Below are 23843 nucleotides of genomic sequence, written 5' to 3' on the forward strand. Positions count from 1 at the left end.
AGCAGGGGAGTTTTTAATGCTTTCTTCATGTGGAACTTAGAAGTTCAGTAACAGAATTTCCCTCTTGTGTACCTTGAAAGCCAGGTGCCATAGAAAGCTTTGTGCCTGCTCCTGCTCCCATTGAAGTCCAGGAAATACGTTCCAAGGAGCATTAAGTTATGTCAGAGGCCTGTAAAATTTCTCCTAATAGGATGAGTTGCTGGAGTAGAAGGATATTTTTAGGCATTTCAGAATTATATTTTGATGTTGTGAAATGTGGTGGTGATATGGTAGTGGGTTTATATAATGCACTTTTTAGAGTTTGTGTTTTAATTATATTGTGTAATAACTAATCTATGTAACTCTTTTATAGTGAGTAATGTAGTATGTATGTTAGTGTTAAAGTACTTACAGGTAATAGATCCTGGGAACAGGAAATGAGATATTATAAACCCCTAGTAATTTGTTATTTTGACCTTTGTGTCTGGATAACAGGAAAGGAGGAAAGTAGATAAAATACCGAATTCTCACACTTTGCTGCATGCTTAGATTTGCACAATGTTCCTCCACCCATGTCAGGGCTGGGACTTTCTTTAGCCTGGGCTACGCTAAAAAGACAAATAGTTTTTAACTTACAAAATTTCTTGTAAGTAACAATAGTTTAGTTTCGCAGTTCCTGTTTGCTTCCTGGTCTGGATCTGGCCTGTTGGGTGATCTTGAGCAAGTCACTTCCCTTTCTGTACCTCAGTTTCTCCATCTGTAAATTGAGGATAATGATACTGACCTCCTTTGCAGAGCACTTTGAGATATAAAGAAAAGTACTACATTAGAGCTAGTGATTTATTATTAATGCTTAGTAATTCATAAATAACTTAATGTATTTACACAATGGTCTTTACAAAAGGAACAGGTTTGCAAACCCTTTTGTGGATTCTTTTGATTAGTTGTGTCCTACAAAGTTGATCTTTGCCATATGTAAATAAAGTGAATAGGATTTAAACCATACACTGAATAACATGGTCCAATGGTCTCAGATTTGGTACAATAATGTAATTTTCCTTTAGCTTTTTCACTATTTTTTCTAGCCCTTTTTACTATAATAGTTTCTTAGGATCACTGCTGATTATGGTGTGGACTTCTTAATGGAAGAACAGTTGTAATCTAATAAACTGGTTTCCTGATTCAGCACTGCAAGATATGTATATAAGAAGGCCAAGGCCAGCTTCTTGAAATTCTTACCATACTAGAATCCTTGTTTTAATTTACCTAATATTTTACAGTAAATGTAAGTTTTGGTAGTTTGTGCTTGATGCTGAAATGTAGAATTGCTCTGCTAGTTAATGTGTACAGAGGCTTCCTTTGAATTGCTCATTTTTCAGTGAAGTGTATTTAATGTTTTCCACATGGGTTGTGTTGAATATATTTCACACTTAAAGAGGTGATGTTGGTGATTCCATTAGAGACTAACTTGAATTACTGTTATGCCATTCCATTTGGATAATGTAGTCCATAACTTGTATTCTTGCTGTGTGTTACTGCAGCATTGTTCAGGGCTGATTCTGCTCTTGAAATTCAAATGTCCAGATCTGTCCTGTACTAGTGCTATTTTTTCTTGACTGTGGGGCTAATAGAGAACTTTAGTGTTAGGGTTTGTCTACAAAGTGAGTTAAGGCGCAGCAAGCCAGGGTGTGAATCTACAGCACGCTAGAAGTTCCATAGTCCACTCGGACTGCTTCAAAAGTCACTTCCAAAGGGGAGAACATCAGAGTGGACTATGGTACTTGTGAGGCACTGCAGGTGGTCTGCATGGCTAGCTAAAGTGCTGTAGCTTCACACCCCCGCTTGCCACACACTATCTCACCACATAGACAGGCCCTTAAAATCACAAACTTGTCCAAAATAAAAAGTCAGATCCTGAAAATTATTGCATAGTGTACAGTTGCCACTAAAGCCCAGGGGTATGTGGTCTTAGAAATACCTACGTAAGGAATTCAGGCTTTGGTCATAGTTACTAGCACATGCCTTCTTAACATTCAAAGACTGAAAATCTGAAACCGTTTGGAACTCAGAACCCACCCCTCTAATTTGCAGAAAACTAGTTGTGAAAACAGCCCAAGGGACCTGATATTTTTCCATCCCAGCTGCTCCAGCTGAACTACAGCTGCAAATTAAAAAAAAAAAAAAGAGAGAAAAAAAAAAGAAGAAAAGTATTGTTCCTGTAAACTGTTGAGTGTATTTTATAACAGCAATAATTCCCACAAAATCAGTTATGGCAGTTAATGACTGGTTTGTTAAGGCATTAACTACCCTCAGCTGGGAATGACCAATTTCTCTGGAATGGTTGTATAAGTACTAAGCATAATTCAATAACACTTTCAAATAATGATTTGGTTAATTACTGTTAAATTCTTGTGGAAATCCTATCTAAGTACTTATGACCTCCACATTTAATATCCAATGAGTTCATCATGATTCATGTTTATTACCATAAATACCAAAGGAATCCATAATGACTAGGCCATTATTTTTCCATGGGTGCCTTGACTGCTTTAGTCAATTTGGCTAATCTACCTTCAGTCATTAAATGCCTGATTCTCAAAACTACCAGTCTTTGCAGGGCACTACTTTGGCACATTGCCAAAACATTGGTGACTTTTTATATGCGAACTGTTGGCAGAGAATCTTTGTACTTTTCCTAGGTAGGGGACTAATTTATGCCTACTGAATAAGTCATAAGGAAGTCCTTTGCAGTGCCTGCTTTTGCATGTGTGGCCCTGCGTTGTTATAAAAAATAGCATCCTGTTACCCCATCCTGTTCCTTTAAGGCTTCTGCATCCAGGAAGAGAGCTGTTCTTTACCCTGGCTCAAAGTGAGAGGGTCGAGACTGGGTCGATCTTCAACAGAATCTCCAAATAATTCTGATTGACTCATGGCTTCATTCAGCAATGTTCAAACTAGAACAAAACACAAGATGTGTATCTTCTGATTAATTTGTTAAACAATGATCATTCACCCATGCCAGAATGATTAAAGGACTGGAAAACAAGCCTTATAGCGATAGATTCAAGGCGCTCAGTCTGTTTAGCTTAACAAAAGAAGGTTAAGGGGCACAGTCTATAAATACTTCCATGGGGAAAAATTTGATAATTGACTCTTCAATCTAGTGGACAAACGAATAACAAGATCTGATGGCTGGAAGCTGAAGCTAGACAAATTCGATCTATAAATAAGGTGTACATTTTTAACAGTAGTGAGGGTAATCAACCACAGAAATAATTTAACAATGGTTGTGGTGGATTCTCCATCACTCACTGGTGATTTTTAAATCAACATTGCTTCCTCCCCGCCCCCCACAGATACACTTCAAACAGGAATTAGTTGAGGGAAATTCTCTGGCCTGTGTCATACAGGAGGTCAGATTAGATGGTTTCTTCTGGCCTTGTAATCTTTGCATATACCTTTTAGGGAGTTAAAGTCCTTTTGAGCAAGGAGAGCATCTGGCTTGTCAGTCTGTCAAAATTTCCTCTGAAGAGTATTATGCCACCTACCTTAAACTCAGTAGTCTGGCTAAATGCTCAAAACACTAAGTGTTGATGCTGTTGAACTTGCAAACTGTTGATGTGTTGAATCTCCTTTCCCTGAATGACACTGGAAAAGAAGATAGCTAAAGGTTGTCTCCAATATTTGCCAATATGCTGATTGAGCCTGCCATGGTGCCTAGAGCAGGGGTTCTCAGGACAAATTTTTTGGTGGCCTCAGTACAGCCACCAACTCTTGCTGATGCCCGTGCTTATATTTTTTCCTAAAATACTTGTGGACTGGAGCCTGAAGGCCTATGTCCAGATCCCGAAGCCGCATGGACAGGGCCTAGAGACGGAGCCTGGGGCCTGCTGCCTCAGAGCCGGAGCCCAGGACTGGAGCCTGAAGCCCCATGGCTAGAGTCTGCTGCCCTGCCTCCCCAGGGCTGAAGCCCAAAGCCTAAGCCCCACTGCCCCTGGCAAGGTGGTGAACTCACTGGCTGCCCGCTCCTCCAGCGTTGTGCCACAGGTGTCTCCAGAGGGAGGCAGAGTCCAACCCCTACTGGCAGCCCCAGCAACCAATACCAAAGCAGTGCATCCAGGAGCAACAGGGAGGGGCCGCTACTTTGCCACTCCCCTCCCCCCCCAATCACAGCCAAGGAGGCTGTGGATGCAAGAAAAGCCCCTGGTGGCCACGTGCTGCCACGGTGGCTGCATTTGAGAAATGATGGCCTAGAGTGGGTCACAGCTGAGAAAGTCAAAGTCAGGACAGACTGATAGAAAACAGGGCAGATACACCCACAGTGGTAGTATATTCTACAATTAGATTTAACCAGATCAGGAACAAATGAGTATTCCTGTATTGCTACACCAGTTTACCATGGAATCACAGAGTGTCTCTCCTTTGGCAAACCGACCCTGGTTTACCACTCAGAAAAACTGTACTTCTGTGATAAATGATCCAAAAATCACATATTAGGTTCTTCCAACTCCACGGAGCTGGCCACATACCTCAGATCAAAATATACTTCAGGATCTCACAAATTCCATGCTGCAGCCAATCTTTAGTAAATTAACTAAAGATTTATTAATAAAAAAAGAAAAGTGAATCATATTACATTACAGTCAATTTGAGAGTCTGTAGATCAGGATGACTGCAGTGATGTTAACTTCTGCTAGTTTGCAATAAATCTATCCGGTACATCCAAAAGATTAGAGCCCAAATGGTAGCCTGGATGTAGAGTCTGTTAGTCTTTCCATGAATTTTTTGGGGAATCCCAAGTAATTACTTGGGGATCTCCATCCAGTGGCTCAAACTTTCCCTGTTTAAAATTCAGCAGATCAGAGATGGCAGGATCATGCCCGAGGTTTTTCTTTTATAGTTGAAACACGCTGCCAAGTGTTTCGAGCACAGCACATACCGAAAGATTCCTCTTTAAGTCCACACTAACCCACCTTTTGAGGGTAACATTCTACTTCCTATGTGAGACGAAGTGGGACTGTTCTTAATGTTTCCTCTGAATAGTGTGAGGGTGCATCAGTTTCCCCTATGCAGTTCTTAAGTATCTCGGTGGTGGGGTAAGGGTGTATGATCATTGCAGAGCCCTAGAGGGCAAGTGTGTGCAGGAGTCTGGACACAGAGGATGGCCGACACCCTGTTTCCTGGCAACTGATGGCCTGGGCCCTTCCCCCCTGCAAGGTGAGAGCTAAAGGGTGGGAGAACAAAGGTATCAGGTGACCTCCTGGCCCGGGAAAGGAACAAAGCCCGGAGGAGGGGCTGGAGGGAGTCTCAGTTTGGTGCTGGCTGGGACATGGAGTGAAGGGCAGACGTGGTTGTCTGGCTCACTGCCCCCCAAAATGGACCCAGTGGAGGGGTCCTGTTCTCTGCACCTACAAGCTCTGTTTTAGACCATGTTCCTGTTGTCTAATAAACCTTCTGTTTTACTGGCTGGTTGAGAGTCACATCTGACTGCAAAGTTGAGGTGCAGGACCCGCTGGCTTCCCCAGGAGCCCCGCCTGGGCAGACTCGCTGTGGGGAAGCACACGGAGGGGCAGAGGATGCTGAATGCTCCGAGGTCAGACCCAGGAAGGTGGAAGCTGTGTGAGCTTTGTGTCCTGAAGACAGGCTGCTCACTGAGAGGAAACTGCCCCAGAGTCCTGACTGGCTTTGTGGGGAGCAGTTCCAGAGCATCACCCAGGGACTCCGTGACACTATGCATATGCAGTTCTGCAGAAAAGGACCTAGGGATTGCAGTGGACAAGAAGCTGGATATGAGTCAACAGTGTGCCCTTGTTGCCAAGAAGGCTAACGACATTTTAAGTTGCATAAGTAGGAGCATTGCCAGCAGATCAAGGGACGTGATCATTCCACACTAGTTGGCATTGGTGAGGCCTCATCTTTCATAGATTCAGAGAATATCAGAGTTGGAAGGGACTTCAGGTCATCTAGTCCAACCCACTGCTCAAAGCAGGACCAATCCCCAATTTTTGCCTCAGTTCCCTAAATACCCCCTCAAGGATTGAACTCACAACCCTGGGTTTAGCAGGCTAATGCTCAAACCACTGAGCTATCCCTCCCCCCTCTGGAGTACTGTGTCCAGTTTTGGGTCCCACACTACAAGAAGGGATGTGGAAAAATTGGAAAGAGTCCAGCGGATGGCAACAAAAATGATTAGGGGCTGGAGCACATGACTTATGAGGAGAGGCTGAGGAACTGGGCTTATTTAGTCCGCAGAAGAGAAGAATGAGAGGGGATTTGATAGCTGCTTTCAACTACCTGAAAGGGGGTTCCAAAGAGGATGGCTCTAGACTGTTCTCAGTGGTAGCAGATGACAGAACAAGGAGTAATGGTCTCAAGTTGCAGTGGGGGAGGTTTAGGTTGAATATTAGGAAACACTTTTTCACTAGGAGGGTGGTAAAGCACTGGAATGGGTTACCTAGGGAGATGGTGGAATCTCCTTCCTTTGAGGTTTTTAAGGTCAGGCTTGACAAAGCCCTGGCTGGGATGATTTAGTTAGGGATTGGTCCTGCTTTGAGCAGGGGGTTAGACTAGATGATCTCCTGAAGATTCTTCCAACCCTGATATTCTATGATACAAAGGTAATCCAGCTACTCTGATTTATACAAGGCAGTTCCCGGTTATTCATTATAACAGGGATAGATAAGTTGAAGAAAATATAGGGAATATTCATTTTGATTCATGCAGTATATACACATCTTGTGAATATACGACCAAACACTAAATACAGGCCTTTGATCTAATAACAATTGGATATAGTTACATATTTAATGTAAAGGTAATTAGTTACAAGATATAGATAAACATAAACACAGCATCTTCCTTGATTTCTTTTCAACACAAATGAATTAGCCTAATCTATTAATCCCTTTTAACATCTCTTTGATACCCACACACAAGTGAATTGTCCTGATTACAGTTGCAGTGCCTCTTCTCAAGCAAGCCTTTAAGGTTCATACCCAGGTTACTTGGCCTGTTGATCCTATCCTGAACTGGTTTGCCAGCATCACAGAGCGCACCTAATAAAGCATTGGATCAGAGTGTGGTACTGAAACTGTGCCAGCTGTGTTGATGGATGACCTCTTCCAGTCAAAACATTCTTCCTCAGCCTCTTTCCTGCAGCATTCAACCCTTTTGATTCTTAACCTGCTGCTATTTTGCCTGGGAACCAATAGCGGTCAGTGGTAAGGTGGTCAATGGTTCTGTTTCTTCCTACTGGGCTGCACTCAGTGTTTGTGATGGACCTCTGGGAAACTTTCGGCAAACCAGCAGAGCTTTGAAGCTGTGGAGACTGAAATTCTTTCCTTCATTTTTTTCTGTCCCTTCTTTACAAATATAGGCAAATAAAAGAAATTTAAAAGAGAACCTAGTAAATTAAATACAAAAAATTATGGTCACACAGCATTACGGTTGCACTATGGTTGCACCATGTAGTTCCAGCCCTTTGTGCATGTGTATTATAATAGTCTTTAATGACATGGTTACATACTGTACATAAGGATGTAGAAAAAAATCATACCCCATTATATTCCTGTATTTGAGAAATTGTATGTAATTATCAAAGATTGTATTGAAATGGATGTGCACAAGAGGGACAGAGTGAAGGTTTAACCATGCAACAATAATGATGCATGAGGGTTTTTGCATTAAGAAAATACAAAGGATTAAAGTATTAAAGAGACAGTAAGTCCTGCTCCCAGAAACCTTCCATCCCAACCCCAAGATAATTCCTAATACTGGTGAGTGCAGAGGTTAAAGTAGCCATAAAATGTAAGATGGTAGTGGTTAGTTTTTGGTTTCTTCCCCCCTCCCCCAATGTCTAGATACTTAATAAACCTGGAATTCTGGATTCCGTAAACTTTGTTTTGTTGCATTGGTTCCTCTTTAATTCTCCTTTGTCTTCAACCATTGTTAATTTCATGCTGCTTGCATTTGTGTAGTGCTGCCACCTCCGTGCGTCTTCAGAACTTTTCTGTGTCAGGTGCAGTAGGCATTACTGTAGCACCTTAGACGCTTTCTACTTAAGTTGAATAGGTGGATCCATTTTGAATTTTTGGACGTGTTGGAAATATCATTCAACATGTTGCTTGAGGTGCTCTATAGGCATGGTATGAAACTCTGCGCCACAGATGCTTGTTTGTGTAAATACGGCTGTGTTGAGAGTCACAAGAAACCCTTTGCCTTCACATCCTACTGTCTCTGTAATAGGAGTCTGGAAAGGGAGTGAATAACTGTGGAAACGGGGGGAGTGAGTTGTCCAGTGACCTGGGCATAAGCGGCGCTAGTGTTTCCAAAAGAATACAAGACCTCTATATTCTACTGTCTAGAAAACTGGTTCCCAAACTTGTTCCGCCGCTTGTGCAGGGAAAGCCCCGAGCGGGTGGGCCGGTTTGTTCACCAGCTGCGTCCACAGGTTTGGCCGATCGCGGCTCCCACTGGCCACAGTTCGCTGTTCCAGGCCAATGGGAGCTGCTGGAAGTGGCGGTCTAGGGGGAATTGTGGCATTTCAAATAACCTTGTGTGGTAATTGCAGGCAAATGCTGATTTCATAATGGTGGCTGCTATATATCCTGATTCAATCCATAGGCATGTTCAGATAAATGCACTAATCCCACCTATCCCAGTATTACACTTGTGACAATCAGGGTCCAGAAAGTCCAAGGAAAGAAAGGGGGGGTCTGAACCCCAAAGAATAAGCAATAAGCAGCTGGTTATATACAATGTTGTTTGTGTATAAAGATATGCCAAGTAAAGTCTTTTAGGAAAGCTTGTAGTGTTCTGAACTTCATGGTCACTAGGAGATCTGGATAGAGGTTGTGGTTATGAATATATGCATGTATATGTGTGTAGAACATTGTAATTGCAACACGAGTGCACCAACAGCATTATCTCACAGCAGTGTGGGGAAGCAATCTGGCAGGGAGGGGCACCTCCCAGGGTAGTTGTTTACATGAAACTAATTCCAAGCACCAAGCGTCCTACAACCCAGGGAAGAACAATCATGGACTGCTACATGGAAAGTCGTTGAAACTGAAAAGAAACCCCATCTTGAACCCCTAAGAAAGGAGGGAATTTTTCCTGGGCTGTGTAACCATGAATTAACGTAGTCTGGAAGAAAGGAAGAAAACTCTGCAAACCTTGTTAAAAGGGAAGGGATTTGAAATGAAGGCTATCCCTAGTGTGCAAACCATCTGGAGTGTGTCCCTCAAAGTGAACTGGTGATTGGGAGCTGGTTTCACCCCTTCAGGGGTGATGAATCAGATGGGAACAATCCAAGTGTCTGTTAGTTAAGAACTTGGGCAGACTCGGGAGCTGAAGGGGATCTTGAGGTGATCCTGCAAGGAGTAACTAGGCCTGTGCAAGCCAGGGTGAAACATTTATGCTTGTAGGTTGGCTACTGGTGTCAGAGCTCTGAGCCATAGTAGGACAGTATTAGGGCAGTGAAATCTACAAGGCTGGCGGTGACAGAACCCCTCATTGGTCTGGGTGATCTCCAAAATGTCACACCTGTCAATCCAAAAACACTCAATTTTCTTTTCTTTATAATGTGTTCTATGCAGCTTTTGTGTTGTTTATCTAACCTGTGTTCAGTTGCCTTCCTGCCCCTTGCAAATGCTTAAATGACACTGGAACACCAGAATATCTTACCTTTATATTACCAGTTTTACTGCAATTGTTCATCTGTTACATTCTTTTATTTCCAATGCTGATAGAAAACTCTCTGACAGTATTATGTATTTGGAAAAAGTTAGTTGTCTCAGCTTGGCATCCTCATCAACAGCCTAGTTGGCCTTAATTTGTTCCTTTGCCGACATTCTCGGCAGAGAGAAGGTTTGGGTTGGCCACTGAGACTGAACTCCCCTTTCAATCATAGAAGGTGGATCCCTGCATAGTAGGGATGAACATACATTCCCAAATTACATTGTGCAAGAAGCTGGTACTGCCACTGTCTATGCTGTGTATGATCTGTGGATAAATAGAAGACTCTGGTCCTGAGGGACTGTCAGTCCAGCATCTTTCACTAATACTAATGTGTCACACACACATTAATAAAAAAGAATCTTGTTAAAGCAACAGAGAATTTAAAAAGTGTTATCATGGTAATCTTAATTAAAGAATTAGACTCTAGTGGAGAAATAGGAATGTACAGTAACTACAGTGTTGAGGATTTTAGTTAACACATAAATTCATGTTGTGTTTTTTATTCTCCCTAGCAAATGAAAGCTACAGACAGGTAGCAATGTGTGTTCTGTATCACATAAGCATGGACGACCGCTTTAAATCGATGTTTGCGTACACAGACTGTATACCACAGGTATGTGTTTTCCTTCTAGACGCATTCCGCCACAAACATACCATTTGTCGCCTTCCTGGTAGCAGAGGTCACAGTGACACCTTCAGGTGATAATGGGAACAACAATGTTTCTTCCCAGTCAAATAACTATGAGCCTCTATTAATACGGCAGCTTAACCATTCAGACTACCGTTAAGCAGCCCAGCAGAAGGAATAGGTGACCAACTTTGTCTGTCAGTGCTGCTGGCAAATAAGGCACATCAGGGTATAGGCAACCAGAAAATACCAATAGAAGATTAGCCATGTTAAAGGGAAATGACAATTGGTTCCCTATATAATTACTGTATATGTCCTGGAGAGCTTTGCTTTTTGCAGTTTCAGAAGATACTCCTTTCCAATCTCATTTTGAGTATCAGAACATCATTGTCTGCAACATTACGGAATATGAGCTGGAAACCAGCCAAGCAAATGTTACATCACTGCATGGACTATCTCTGCTCTGACTACAGTCCCACTAAATAAAGGACACATGAAAACTGTGTAGTTGGGAAAGAAATACCTTTTACTTACCTTCTGGATTAAGGATTGTTTGGTGCCTCTCACTATCTGTAGGGAATAAACAAACAAAATTTCATTAAAGAGAAAAAGACCTGGATCTTTTAAACAACTGTATGAGTCAGTTTCTCAGGGTTCTGATTTAAGGTTAGAGTTGAGGATAGAGTCTCCATCTCATAAGTGTAAAAAGCTTTCTGGTTGCTTTTTTTAGAATTGCACCACTCTGTTCTCTTTCCTGCCAAACATCTTTTTAACATCAAGCATATCCGCGATGGGAAGTTGCAATGGAAAGTTTTCAGAACATTTTTTGTCAGTATTTCATGGCAAAAGTTGTAATGTTCTTCCAAGTCGGGGGGAAGAAGGAGGATCTGATGGGAATAGCAAGTGTATGTTGCACAATACTCTTGTAAACATCCTGCAGATTGTTTGCCACAGGATGAAGTTGTATGCTAAGAAGCCCAAATGATACAGAGAACCCACTACTTTTGAATTGTCTCCCACCAAAACCAGAGGCTTTGTTTTGCACTATGGGGCTCAGTTATGATGTGATTTTGGAAAATATGGGCATGGTTTAAAAGCCCCTAGTGCCAAATATAAAGAACCATGGAAATTTCAATAATGTTTAACTAACATGCTTGTTCTGATAGGTATTGGCTGCTCAAAGTTGTGTCTGTAACCCTTGTTCCAAAACCCATGGAAGTAAATAGACTCCCATTAATTTCATTGTTCTTTATATCTGGCTCATAAAGCCTAGAAAAACTTTAAGGCTATCTGTGACCATGATGAACAGTTACCGTGCTCATTAAATCCTATACTAGACTATGGCTGAAGACCCTGTTCATCCAAAGCCACGCTGTGATTTGCCAGTTGGTCCTTTGTGATGAATATCTGTACACCTGCAGCTGGTGGGAAGAGCTAATTATAAGGGGGAGAGGTTGGGACAGGAGGGGAGAAATGAACATTTTAAAGTGACCCCCCTCCCCTCTCTCCCCCCCGGCCCCCCCGGTGACTAGATAGAAAGTGTGAAAAATCGGGATGGGACTGTGGGGTAATTGGGGCTTTCTCTTATACAGGCGCCTAATATTGGGATTGTCCCTATAAAATTGGGACATCTGGTCACCCTCCCCCTCCCTCAGATTGTTTTAATATAAAATGAAGGAGCCAACCATACTCTCTTAGCAGTAGGGCACATCAGGGTGTGTACTGGTGGGCTATTGGTGCATATCTCGGGTGGCGGAATACACTTCTCCTTCCCATGTAGTCCCCCATTCACTAAAAAAATGCGCTCCCTTTCACCCCAGTCAAGCTCTAGAAGATCACAGCACAAGCTAGCTGATGAGTTAGTTGAATTCTCCTTCATAGAAGGTTCTCCTCTGCTGACCCACTGGGACACGGGATATGAGAGGCTAGTGAATGTGACCAAAATAGGGCACAACAGCCCTATCCTGCCCCCATTGCATGGTGAGTGTCACCTCTGCAGAGCTGCCAGTGCATCCTATCTGCACAAAGAGTTGGGACTTGTTTCTGTCACATTTGCAGTCTGCAGGTCCATTAGGTCTGCTTGCCTGTGTCTTTCCTTTGAACACTTTAAATTGTCTGAAAGGGGCTGCATTCTCCCAGGTAAGCATCCTTGTGGATTTCAGGAGTTAATGGGCATTATTCTATTACCACTTAAAAGTGAGTATTAACAGTTCATTCTTGTTAGACCTTAGCAATGCGTGTTTTGTTTAAATAGGTGCAAATGCCATCCAGATGCTGATAAAAGCATATATTGGTAATAGCCTGGCCAATCAAAGAGCATGGTTAGGCAGTGATGTTATGGTGATATTTAATATTTTACCACTGAGCGGTGTACAAGGATCTCCTCAGTTCCCCACATGTTTTCCACCACAGTTGTCCTGCTTCGCTCCTCTTTGATCTATAAGCTTCTTTTTAGTTTAATGCTGGTAAACGTCCTCTCTTGACAGCGCCCTTTGCTCCTGTCCGCCATTATCTGCTGAAGTTCAGAAACCAGAGCATCACTTCAAACAGCAGAGTTAGGGAGTAACTGGTCAGAAGAGATTCCTGAGGCATGCAGTTCTGGCATAATCATTCAAAGATGTTTGAATTGGGGTTGAGGAGGGGGTTGGACAGAGGTGTATGTGAACAGAGCTGTGGGGGTTGGCCTCTGGTCATTGGTAAATAAGTGAAGTCAGGTGCCAGAGAGTCTAGACACAGTGATTTCAGTCCTGGGTCTGTGGTATCTGATACTCAATATGGGACTTGTCTGATTGAACACTACTGCCTCTTCATTGCACATGCTGCAGCCTTTTTACTGCCTTCCTGTTAAATCAGTAAAAGATGACAATGGACATGGTAAAAGCAGAACAAATTTAATTTTAATATTTCCTATTTGGCAGCAATTATGCTCCCTTTTGAAGTGGCACGAGGAGCAATCAAATTAAATGAAGACATAATGGGAAACATGGAGTTCATACAAAACTATTATTTTAAAATTTGAACTGGTTTAATTGAAATTGGAGTATATTTATTTCTTTTTACAGAGAAGTAGCTCAGTAATGACAATCTGACCCCACTACGTTCAACATTTAATTTCCATAGATTTTTGCATTCAGTGAGCATAGAATATGTTTGTTTTAAAATATATATAAATAATCTGAAGGGATTTTAAAATGAGAGTTCTGGAGGGTAATTTCTGAAAGGTCACATCCCCTACTTGCTGAACTTTCTATATGACTTTGCTGGTTAATTCATGTTTATATCAGGGCCATAGATTTAATAAACTAAAGATCTTCTTAGAAGTACTTGAAATCAGGGAAATCTGATTAACCTTTACTTAAGAAAAGGAGGAAATCGGCAATAGCTTTTACATCACCTTGTGAAAGCCCTAAAAGATACTTTATTTTTAGAGAGAGAGTATTAAATATTTTTGGATGTTTTTCTACATTTTCAAATATATTGATTTCAATTACAACACAGAATGAATATTCATTCTGTGTTGTAATTGAAATCAATATATTTGAAAACATAATACAATATAGAAAAACATCCAAAAATATTTAATATTCTATTGTTTAACAGCGATTAAAACTGGATTAATCATGATTAATTTTTTGAGTTAATTGTGTGAGTTAACTGCAATTAATCGGTTTCAGAGTAACAGCTGTGTTAGTCTGTATCTGCAAAAAGAAGAGAAGTACTTGTGGCACCTTAGAGACTAACAAATTTATTAGAGCAGTTAATCAACAGCCCCTATATATGAACAAGAACACAAATTAATCAATATTGTGACCTAAATTTGTGTGTATTAATTTGGCAGCCTCTTTGGAATGACAACTTGATAGTGTATTTATCTATTGCCAGATAACTCCCTCCAACAGATTGTCTGTGGAGGATTTACTTGCAGTGCTGTTGCCTCCTAATTGTCCTTTCTCTGAATATATTTTTTGGTAGATACCCACTCATCTTGTACTTAATCATTCCAAGGTGTTACCACTAGGGGGCAAGAGTGCAACTACTTTGACAGTTACAGTTCAGTTCTTTCTCCCTGCCCCTACCCCTGTATCTGTCCTCTTTTTAAGTGCATTTGTTTTACTCAGCCTTGTGCCCATGCTACCTTGCATTGTGATTCTGATAGGTCTTGCAAGCTAAGTAGTCTGGCTTCGTCAGTGCTTGCATGGGAGTGTGCAGAATTGGGGTTGGTGCTGCAGTAGGGGTGGTCTACCTTGTGAGTCAGTAACTGAACCAAATCTACCAAATCTGTGAAAAGTGAAGACTGAGAAATAGACTGACGTTTGGATGTCATTTATATATTGGATTTGCTGTTTGTAAAAAATTAAGGCAGACTTACAATAGACAAAATTAGGGTTGATATGTAAGCCGTGATAGACCAGTGAATATATAGGAACAAATTATATGGAATGGCAGCTAGCTGTTGGTTCTTTGTAGCCTCATCAGCGGAGTCACTAACATGCACCACAGCAATTAGAGCAGACTGTGGGAAATGTGTATTTTATCCCATGTGTCCTTTTTCCTCTACTGAAGGAGTGGGGCAGTAGTAAAGGAGACACTGGCTCAGTACTGCAGTATTTGGCAGTAGCAATGAGTGCAGCGGTAGTAGGTTTGCTTAGACAGATGGTGGGAAGGACATGTAGCAGATAAATCAGAGTGAGTTTAGATATAGGCAGCGGAGTAGACTTAGCCAGTTCAAAATAGCAGGAGTAGAATTATTATACAATAAAACAGCCATTCGTAGTGCTTTATTCCATTAAGCAAACGGAAGTATCCCGTTTTTCATGGGATGAATGCATTAGTACACAAGATTTTAAACTGTTCACAGGAATTTAACCATTCACAATCAATACGTTATCTCCCTATCACTGGATTTTATTTAACAAACTAGTTTATTTTAGAAAAGGTGGCAAGTGATTGCAATTCTTAACTGTTAGTAACTCTGGCTGTCCACAAATAATCAAACCCTAGTCCTTCCAAATTAATCACTATGACAAGTTGGCAGCAAATGTAGAGATGCTGAATATGAAAAGTATTCAGATTAGCATAGTTGGCTAGAGACTATTGCTCTGTTTTTTTTTCTCGTGCTTTGGAAAGTTTAATTACTTGTGTGTGTTGGTAGTTAATGAAGATGCTCTTTGAGTGCCCTGATGAACGCATTGACCTGGAGCTCATTTCCTTCTGCATTAATCTTGCTGCTAACAAGAGAAATGTGCAACTTATCTGTGAAGGTAAGTGTGCGGAAGCTTCACAGCATATCTTTGGGTCAGTGCCTAGCACCCTGATGGCAAATGTAATAGTAATACAACTAATGACAGCAGAAAAACATTCAAACCACATTTGTAATAAACATTTATGTATGTGCACAGTTGGGTCAACTCCTAATGTCACTCATCCCCCTATTGAGCCATAGTATCTCCAATTCTGTGGTGAACAGTTCCATGAAATCACTGATGACTATTATATTGAAAACTTTATGCTTATCCTGACCCTTACTATGTGGGTTGAATGTAACTCTGGAATTCACCCCCAAATCTTCCTACAGGCAACTGGGGTTCTGTTTCCAGACATGAATAAGTAACACAGGGCCTCTTTTATTTTTTAATGGAAAGATACAATTTGATCTATTTTAAGATTACATCCCTCAAAGCTGGTGTTTACAAGCTGCGTAGTATGAACAGGCTTACTTTTCATGCGGTTGCTCCAAAGCTGCTCTCTCTTTTTCTGAACTCCCTGTGCTGATTCTCAACTTTAAAGTGCAGTTCTTCTCTGAAATGACACCATAAAACTGGCACATTCTCAATCAACCATTTTGCTCCCTGTATGTATTCAGAATCCTAGCCACTAGCTTCAGTGGCAACTGCTTCATAGATTCTAAGGTCAGAAGGAACAATTATTTATTCCGGTCCCTGCATACAACAGACCATAGAATTTACCCAGCGATTTCTGCCTCAAGCTCTGTCACTTGTAGTTGAACAAAACAATGTTAATTGCTTTTTAGTCCTATTATCACTTGAAAGCCAACACCTCTAAAACAGAGTGAGCTGGATTCTATTCCTTTTTGTGCATCAACAACTCTATTTTTACTAAATTCCAATCAGTTATACATGTGCAAACTACACAGAAGACAGTGGACTTGCACAAGTGTCACTGAGGGAATAATTTAGTGTGCAGGATGTTTTTTACTGATGAGGATACATGAGAAGGAAAGAACCCAGTTTGACACTCAGAACCCAGACTGAGTTGGCAGGGCTCACAGTTAGAGAACAACCTTTTTTTATTTGCAAACTGAGCTTATTTGGTCTGGAATCAATAAAAGCAGTACAATAATGCCATTTTTACAGAATTTCCTTTCAGAGTTATAGCTATGAGAAACTTACAATTTTTCACCAACTTAGATGCAACTTTGTGTATGCATCACATTTTCTCTTTCTGACTGGGGATGTTTTCTATGAAAACAGGATTTCTGCTGCTGCATAATCATCTTTCGTTGCTGATTTGCTCAGCGTATCAGACCTAACCCTTTGCTATATTTTCAGTAGGGCTATTTATATATTGACTAGCATGAGGGCTGCTTCCTTTGTTGGTGCTCTGTCACAGAAACTCGTATAAAAATAAAAAAGTAACTGTTAATATCAGACAGGCAAGGTTGTCCTGAAGAGTCACATCAGTAAGACCATGATTTGGCCCACAATATCAAATAGTTGAGTCTGGTGAATGTACTGTTGTTCCTGTAGTGTCCAAAGTGCGGTGAGGGCTTGTTTGCTCCCTAGACATGTACTAAAAGAGTGCTTTGGTTTATAGCCTTTGCCAGCTCCCCTGGGCAAAGTAGCTGTTATATATGAGTACCTCTATTTGAAATTCCTTTGCAAGAAACCTGTCCAGACTTATATCTCCTCAAGTTACCAATATTAAGATGGATAGGCATTGTTTGAGAACTTGACTTGAAAATTAAGAGCAGGAGTTTGGGATGGCTGTATAGAATTGGGGTAGTTATAGTGGTGGTGGGAGTAGAGGCTTAGCAGGTGGGTTGCTTTTATTAGAGTTATAGTTGATAACTGAACTATTTAGTTCAGTTTTCTCTTATAGTGATGAGTCCTAATATTCAATAATTGAGATATTGGCTATTATATATTTGCCTTATATTTTGTCTTGGAGTTTATTCAGGTGAAATTTGTCCCTCTAATTATGGCCTGAAAGAACAAAATAGTTTCTGCTTTGTCTGATTTATTTGTCTTTGTCCTTTAATACTCGTAAATAAGAAAAAAATTCTAATTGTTTCTTTTTTTTTTAAGCAAAAGACCTGATTCTAGCTTTAATATGATCTGGGAGATTTGCCATGTATCATTTTCTTTTCAGGAAACGGATTGAAGCTGTTAATGAAGAGAGCTCTGAAGTTCAAGGATCCATTGTTGATGAAGATGATCAGGAACATTTCACAACATGATGAGCCAACGAAAAACCTGTTTATTGTAAGCACTTGCTATACGTTCTCAGTACCCTCTATCCCTTTGCATTGGAAAGGATTTTGGCTTTAGACTGCTGCTGCATCTTGAAGGATGGGTTGGCTTTTATCTTTACAAACGATTTTATATTCTTGAGTTTCATGTATTTGGCATTTCCATGTTTTTATGAAGCTGGTTTCATCGGTATTTTAAAGGGGTTTTGGATGCCTCAAGGAACTAGTGGTTGGTTACAATGTAAACCTTTTTACGTCTAGGTCACTGGTACAAAAACATGGAAATATACACATCTCAGAAACCGTTGCCACAGTTAGCACTAATCTTAAACTTTGTTCTCAAGAGAGAAATCTAGGACAGAATGAAGTATCCTTTGCCTGTTACAACTGGTTCCTTCAATTAAAGATTCAGGAGCAATGTGAAGAATCTCTTGCTACTTAAAAAAATAAAAAAAGAACAGGAGTAATAAGTGCTACTCTAAACCTCTTGACAGGTTTCAGAGTAGCACCCGTATTAGTCTGTATTTGCAAAAAGAAAAGGAGTATTTGTGGCACCTTAGAGACTAACAAATTTATTTGAGCATAAGCTTTCGTGAGCTACATGCATCCGAGGAAGTGAGCTGTAACTCACGAAAGCTTATGCTCAAATAAATTTGTTAGTCTCTAAGGTGACACAAGTACACCTTTTCTTTTTTCTAAACCTCTTGCTACTTTTAATAACTCTTGAGCGACTTAATTCTCTAAGGCTGAGCTACCTGTCCAGCAGTCTCATGAGCATTAATTACACACGCTCACGGAAATGAAATATGGAAAAGAATTTGTATTTTAGAATAAAAAAATATTTGGGTTAAATAAGGAGTTAAAATTCTAATTGGCAAATCTCTTAATAAAGTTGTTACTGCATGAAATCAAATCTTTTAACTGCCGTGCACTGCTAGTTCGTAAAATCCATACATGTAAACCACATAAGGTAACTTCACATACATTTCAGGAGGCTTTTTGGGAGCAGAAACCACTTCTATGGTTAAGATTCCATAACATTTTCTATTCTAACCCCCTTTCTTCAGTCTGGTAGCTTTCTAAAACTTTTACCTTTTGGGGGCTGAAATTTTCCATGTGTGGGTGTTTTTCTCTACCTACAGTAAATGTTCTTGAAAAGTTTGAACAAAAAGGTTCAGAGAATGAGAAATGGGGAAATTGTCATTTTTAAAAAACAGGTCTGCAACTAAGGTGTTGAATTAAATTTGGCTTGAAAATAGTCTGCACTTAGGAGATGTGCCTTTTGAATGTTCTGGTGAAAATTAGTTTTGCTTTGACTGAGTTAGGAACCTTTCAAAATCCTATGTTCATGTGCAGTACTTTTACTAATTACCTGCCTATATATTTTTTTTTAGGATTATGTTGGTGACTTAGCAGCTCAGATCTCTAATGATGAAGAGGAAGAATTTGTGATAGAATGCCTGGGAACACTGGCTAATCTGACCTTACCTGACCTGGACTGGGAGCTTGTCCTGAAAGAGTACAAACTGGTTCCATACCTCAAGGATAAACTAAAACCAGGTCTGTATTATCAGTGGTTTAGTCTTCCATGATATTCTGTTTTCCGATTGTAGTATCTTTTGCTATCATATTCTATTCTTATTGCAGTATTGTGTTTTGCTACTGTAGTATCTCTTGGGTGTATTAATTAGCATAATGTTAGCTTGTTGGAAAATTAGAAGAACTGTGTATAAGTAAGAATAAGAACGTTCAAGGATTCAGCAAAGAGTTTTCTTAAATACCCAGCTCTCTGCTGTTTTATTTGCCAGGTTCTGCAGAAGATGACCTTGTCTTGGAAGTGGTGATCATGATTGGAACTGTATCTATGGATGACTCCTGTGCTGCTATGCTGGCCAAATCTGGAATTATTCCAGCACTCATTGAACTTCTAAATGGTATATTACTGAATTTCTGATTTTCAGGCCTGTAGTTTCTAATGGACTCAGGTGGCACCATTCATTTTTTTAGCCTGCAGGATAGCAGTAGGTAGTCTCCAATGAAAGCACAATGTCTTTCCATTACTAGCAAAATGGCAATGAGCATGGTCTAGTGAACTCACTTTTTCTGCACTTCTGATGTCCTAATCTAATTCTCGCTGAAGTCAATGGGAATCTTTCTGTTGACTCTGATAGAAGTTGGATCAGGCCCTAAAAGTTCTGTGCACACTGGCAGGGATAGTCTGGTAGATATAAGACACCAGAAAAATGCATCCCAGTGTCCTTGGCTCTCCTGAGAGCCCAACACAACTCTTGAGACTTTAATATACAATAGCAAAGTGCTCTGTCTTGGGGACTTGAGGAAAAACTTTTTTCTTTTTGCAGCTCAGCAGGAAGATGATGAGTTTGTCTGCCAAATCATCTATGTCTTTTACCAAATGGTCTTCCACCAAGCCACCAGAGATGTCATCATCAAGGAGACCCGTATCCTCTTATAAAGGCCAGACGATTAGAATTATAGTACTTAACTTACTATAATTAGAATTTGTTACGTGTCAAGCTTTACAGAATAATGGTGGTTTAGAAAATCATAGTAATTAGAATTAATTGAACTTGAAACAGTGGCTGAACACTATAGACATAAGACAGGTATACAAGTACCATAAGATGGTGTTGTGCAGTATAAAGGTTTTATTGGCATGCCTTACATAGGCCATTCCAAAAGAGTGTTGATAAAGTTTATTGTGCCACACCACTGTATTATGTATATGTCACACACTGTACAGGAAAACTATTTAATAAATGTTTGAAATATTTTAATGGGAAAAATTCTCGTATCTTTCCACCTGTAAAGGCAGGTGCCTTAGGCCTGGGCTACACTGGGAGCGGGGTTCGAATGAAGATACTCAACTTCAGCTATGCTATTCACATAGCTGAAGTCGAATTTTCTTAGTTCGACTTACCTGGCTGTCCTCATGGCTGCGAGTCGACCACGGCGGCTCCCCTGTCGACTCTGCTTACTCCTCCTGCCGAGGTGGAGCACAGACGTCGATTCGGGGATTGATTTATCTCATCTAGACAAGACATGATAAATCAATCCCCGATAGATTGATCACTACCCACCGATCCGGCGGGTAGTGAAGACGTAGCCTTAGTTACCATGATTTCACCTCTAGAGGGTTCAGATGGAGAAGAAAAATGTTTGTTCTTTCATATGCCTGCTGCTTCCAATCTCTTCTTCCCCTTCTCCCCCATCTCCATTTTCCCCCCTTAGAAGCATGTGTCCTCCAACGTTCACCTTCTTATCCTCAGTGCTGTTGTCATGTATCACTCCCCTGTCTCCTTCCCATCATTTCTCCTCTTTGATTTCAGTTCCTGGCTCTCCTCTTTTTCTGTGCTGATGGCCCCATTGCCTCTGCTACCTTTTGCCTTTTCACTGACTTTCTTCAACTTTGCATGACCTTAATTAGACTCCTGTTCTCCAGTCATCACCACCTCTCACTCTTTTTTTCTCTTGTTTTGTTTTAAACTGGGACCTGATTCAAACCTGGGAGTCAGGTCTTCATGTCAAAAATCTTTTCGGTATTATATTTATAAAGCACCTAGCATACACTAAGTGTTATATAAATTTGATGATAGTACCTCTGAAATGACCTACAGTATCTTTTCTAGGTATAATATTACAGCTTTAAAATCTGATAGCTCTGGAACGGCCAGAAATAAGTGGAGAATCCCCTTTCTGTCATATCAAAGTTTTTGGTTTTTGTTCTAGAAAGTTGCAGGATACCAATTCTTAAACTTGGACAATATTCCCTCAGGCCATTATCATCCTTTACTTCATTATTGCAAAAGCTGCTTTCCCCTAAGCACAAATTTCTCTTACTTAACTCACCCAGGTTACATTCCCTTAGCTTAGTCAGCCTGGAGAGTTTGAGGTGTCCTGGGACTCACTGAAGTGATTGCATGCTTGGTAACGTTGGACCAAGTCTGCCAAATATTTATCTTTACTTTTCCCCCAGAAAGCTGTCAGCTCATGCTGAGAGAGAACAGAATCATTTTTTGAATTTGAGGTGTGTGTGTGTAAAAAAAATCAACAGTTATTGTTTTTTCATATGATAAACCATTCAATTGGAAATCCTGTAGAAACATTGTAGCACCCTGTATTTTGGGATAGCCAGTTTTTTGCCCCAAGTCCCTAAATGGCCCCCTCAAGGATTGAACTCACAACCCTGGGTTTAGCAGGCCAGTGCTCAAACCACTGAACTGTCCCTCCGCCCACTAATGCCCAGCTTCATAAACAGTTCATTGTCAGCTTATTAATATGCTCCATGTCATAACAACAGCCAGTCTTTATCACCCTTTCTCCCTCCTCTTTTCTACCTCCTTCACCTACATCCGAACCATGGCATTTAGGATGCTGCTTAGTTTAAATTCAGTACTTCACCCTTCATTTCCTTCATCTTAAATTCATATACATCCTGTAATCTAATTGATTAAAATACCTCCACTGTTAGCCTTTTGTTTTTAACAAAAACTCACAGATGTTTTTATATCTACACAGCCACAAGAAATGCAATTTGAATAACACTTCATTCATCCACATAAGATCAGCCTTTTAAAAATACTGAAGTCTGTACCACAAGCATGCATCAATTGAGCGTTCTTACCTAGGATAAATAGTTTGCAAATCAGTCTTTACATTTTATAGCTTTTGAAAATATACTAAACTATGCCACAGCAATTAGAGAAACTGCACAAAATGTAAACTGAAAAAGATGTCCAAATGGCAGCATTTTCCGTGACAAACTAGAGAATATATTCTTAATAAAACAAATGTATATTCCTTTTCATTAGAAGTTGTATGTGAATGCACAGCTCTTTATTTAGCACATGAACCATTTGAAAAAAAGCCTGAGCTCTCACATGCTGTGGATAATTCCCCAGTGTGACGCTCAATTCCTCATGCCAGTTGGAAGAATCCAAACCTGTGGTAAAACCAGCATTACATCCTTAACCATTTCTTCCCAGAGGCTCCAGCATATCTTATAGACCTGATGCATGATAAAAATGCTGAGATCCGCAAAGTCTGTGACAATACACTGGATATTATAGCGGTAGGTTGAGTTCCTTTGTCCATTTTAAGAGCCTGTTTGAATGTGACATGGTTGTATTCTAAAAGAGTACTAGTAAACACTGGCCTGTTGAGTGAAAATATTTGTTCTACAAACGCACCTTTTTATTACATAAGAGGGAGTTGCATTTGCATGGCAAAATTAATCTATCTTGTTATAGTAATCTGTATCTAAATTTCTCGTTTAAAAACGACATAGATTCTTAAAAAAACAATGCTGGTTAATAGGATTTTAAAAATGTTTATATCACTCTTTATTTAGCACTACTTTGCGGTGTGTGAGGCCATACTTGATAAGGATTGTATGTTTTTGGAATTTTATGGTTGCCCAACAGCTTTTTCACTCAGTTATATCTACTTGTTCAGAGACCTTTTCTCTATCTACCACCTTACAAAGGTAAGTGCACATGACAAGGTTAGCCGCATTAAACTTGGAAATATTAGAAACCACTGTTGGTTCTGTCCTGTTCAATTATCAGAATAGGATTTATGGGTAACTTCTTTCCTGTCACTTTGGATTAGTTTGCAGTTTATGATTTCATCTTAAATGTTTAGTGCAAAGGCTTGCAGCTATTCTACCTCATTAGATCTCACAAGCTGATCAACTTCAAGTGTGGTCAGTGCTGGAATGGAGCACCTCCAGAGAAAACCTAGATTTCTGCAGGAAATGGTGTTGGCAACTCAGGTGGGGCTCTTCCATCCGAATCGGTACTGAACCAGTGTCCGCAGCATAATGATGTTGGGCCACCATGCTGCTGGCGGTTCTATTTTTCTAGTGATCATTAAAGCTTCTGTTTGCCAGAAGCTGGGAATGGGCGACAGGGGATGGATCACTTGATGATTACCTGGTCTGTTCATTCCCTCTAGGGCACCTGGCACTGGCCACTGTCAGAAGACAGGATA

The 23843-nt window shown here is 40.4% G+C and overlaps 1 protein-coding gene across 4 annotated transcripts in view; it reads left to right on the top strand.

Annotated features, from left to right (window-relative positions):
* KIFAP3 (kinesin associated protein 3) overlaps nucleotides 1-23843 on the top strand; it is a 138021-nt gene that overhangs the window by 41782 nt on the left and 72396 nt on the right. For 3 of the 4 annotated variants that reach the window (XM_073356365.1, XM_073356364.1, XM_073356366.2), the window contains exons 11-17: nucleotides 10230-10330; nucleotides 15498-15606; nucleotides 17735-17847; nucleotides 19229-19394; nucleotides 19643-19768; nucleotides 20195-20293; nucleotides 22838-22923. In XM_073356365.1, coding sequence (XP_073212466.1) covers nucleotides 10230-10330; nucleotides 15498-15606; nucleotides 17735-17847; nucleotides 19229-19394; nucleotides 19643-19768; nucleotides 20195-20293; nucleotides 22838-22923 — 800 coding nt within the window. The remainder of the gene's footprint in view (nucleotides 1-10229; nucleotides 10331-15497; nucleotides 15607-17734; nucleotides 17848-19228; nucleotides 19395-19642; nucleotides 19769-20194; nucleotides 20294-22837; nucleotides 22924-23843) is intronic. The other variant, XM_073356367.1, reaches the window with a different exon arrangement.

Source organism: Lepidochelys kempii, chromosome 8 (assembly GCF_965140285.1).
Source record: "Lepidochelys kempii isolate rLepKem1 chromosome 8, rLepKem1.hap1, whole genome shotgun sequence".
Lineage (NCBI taxonomy): Eukaryota > Metazoa > Chordata > Testudines > Cheloniidae > Lepidochelys > Lepidochelys kempii.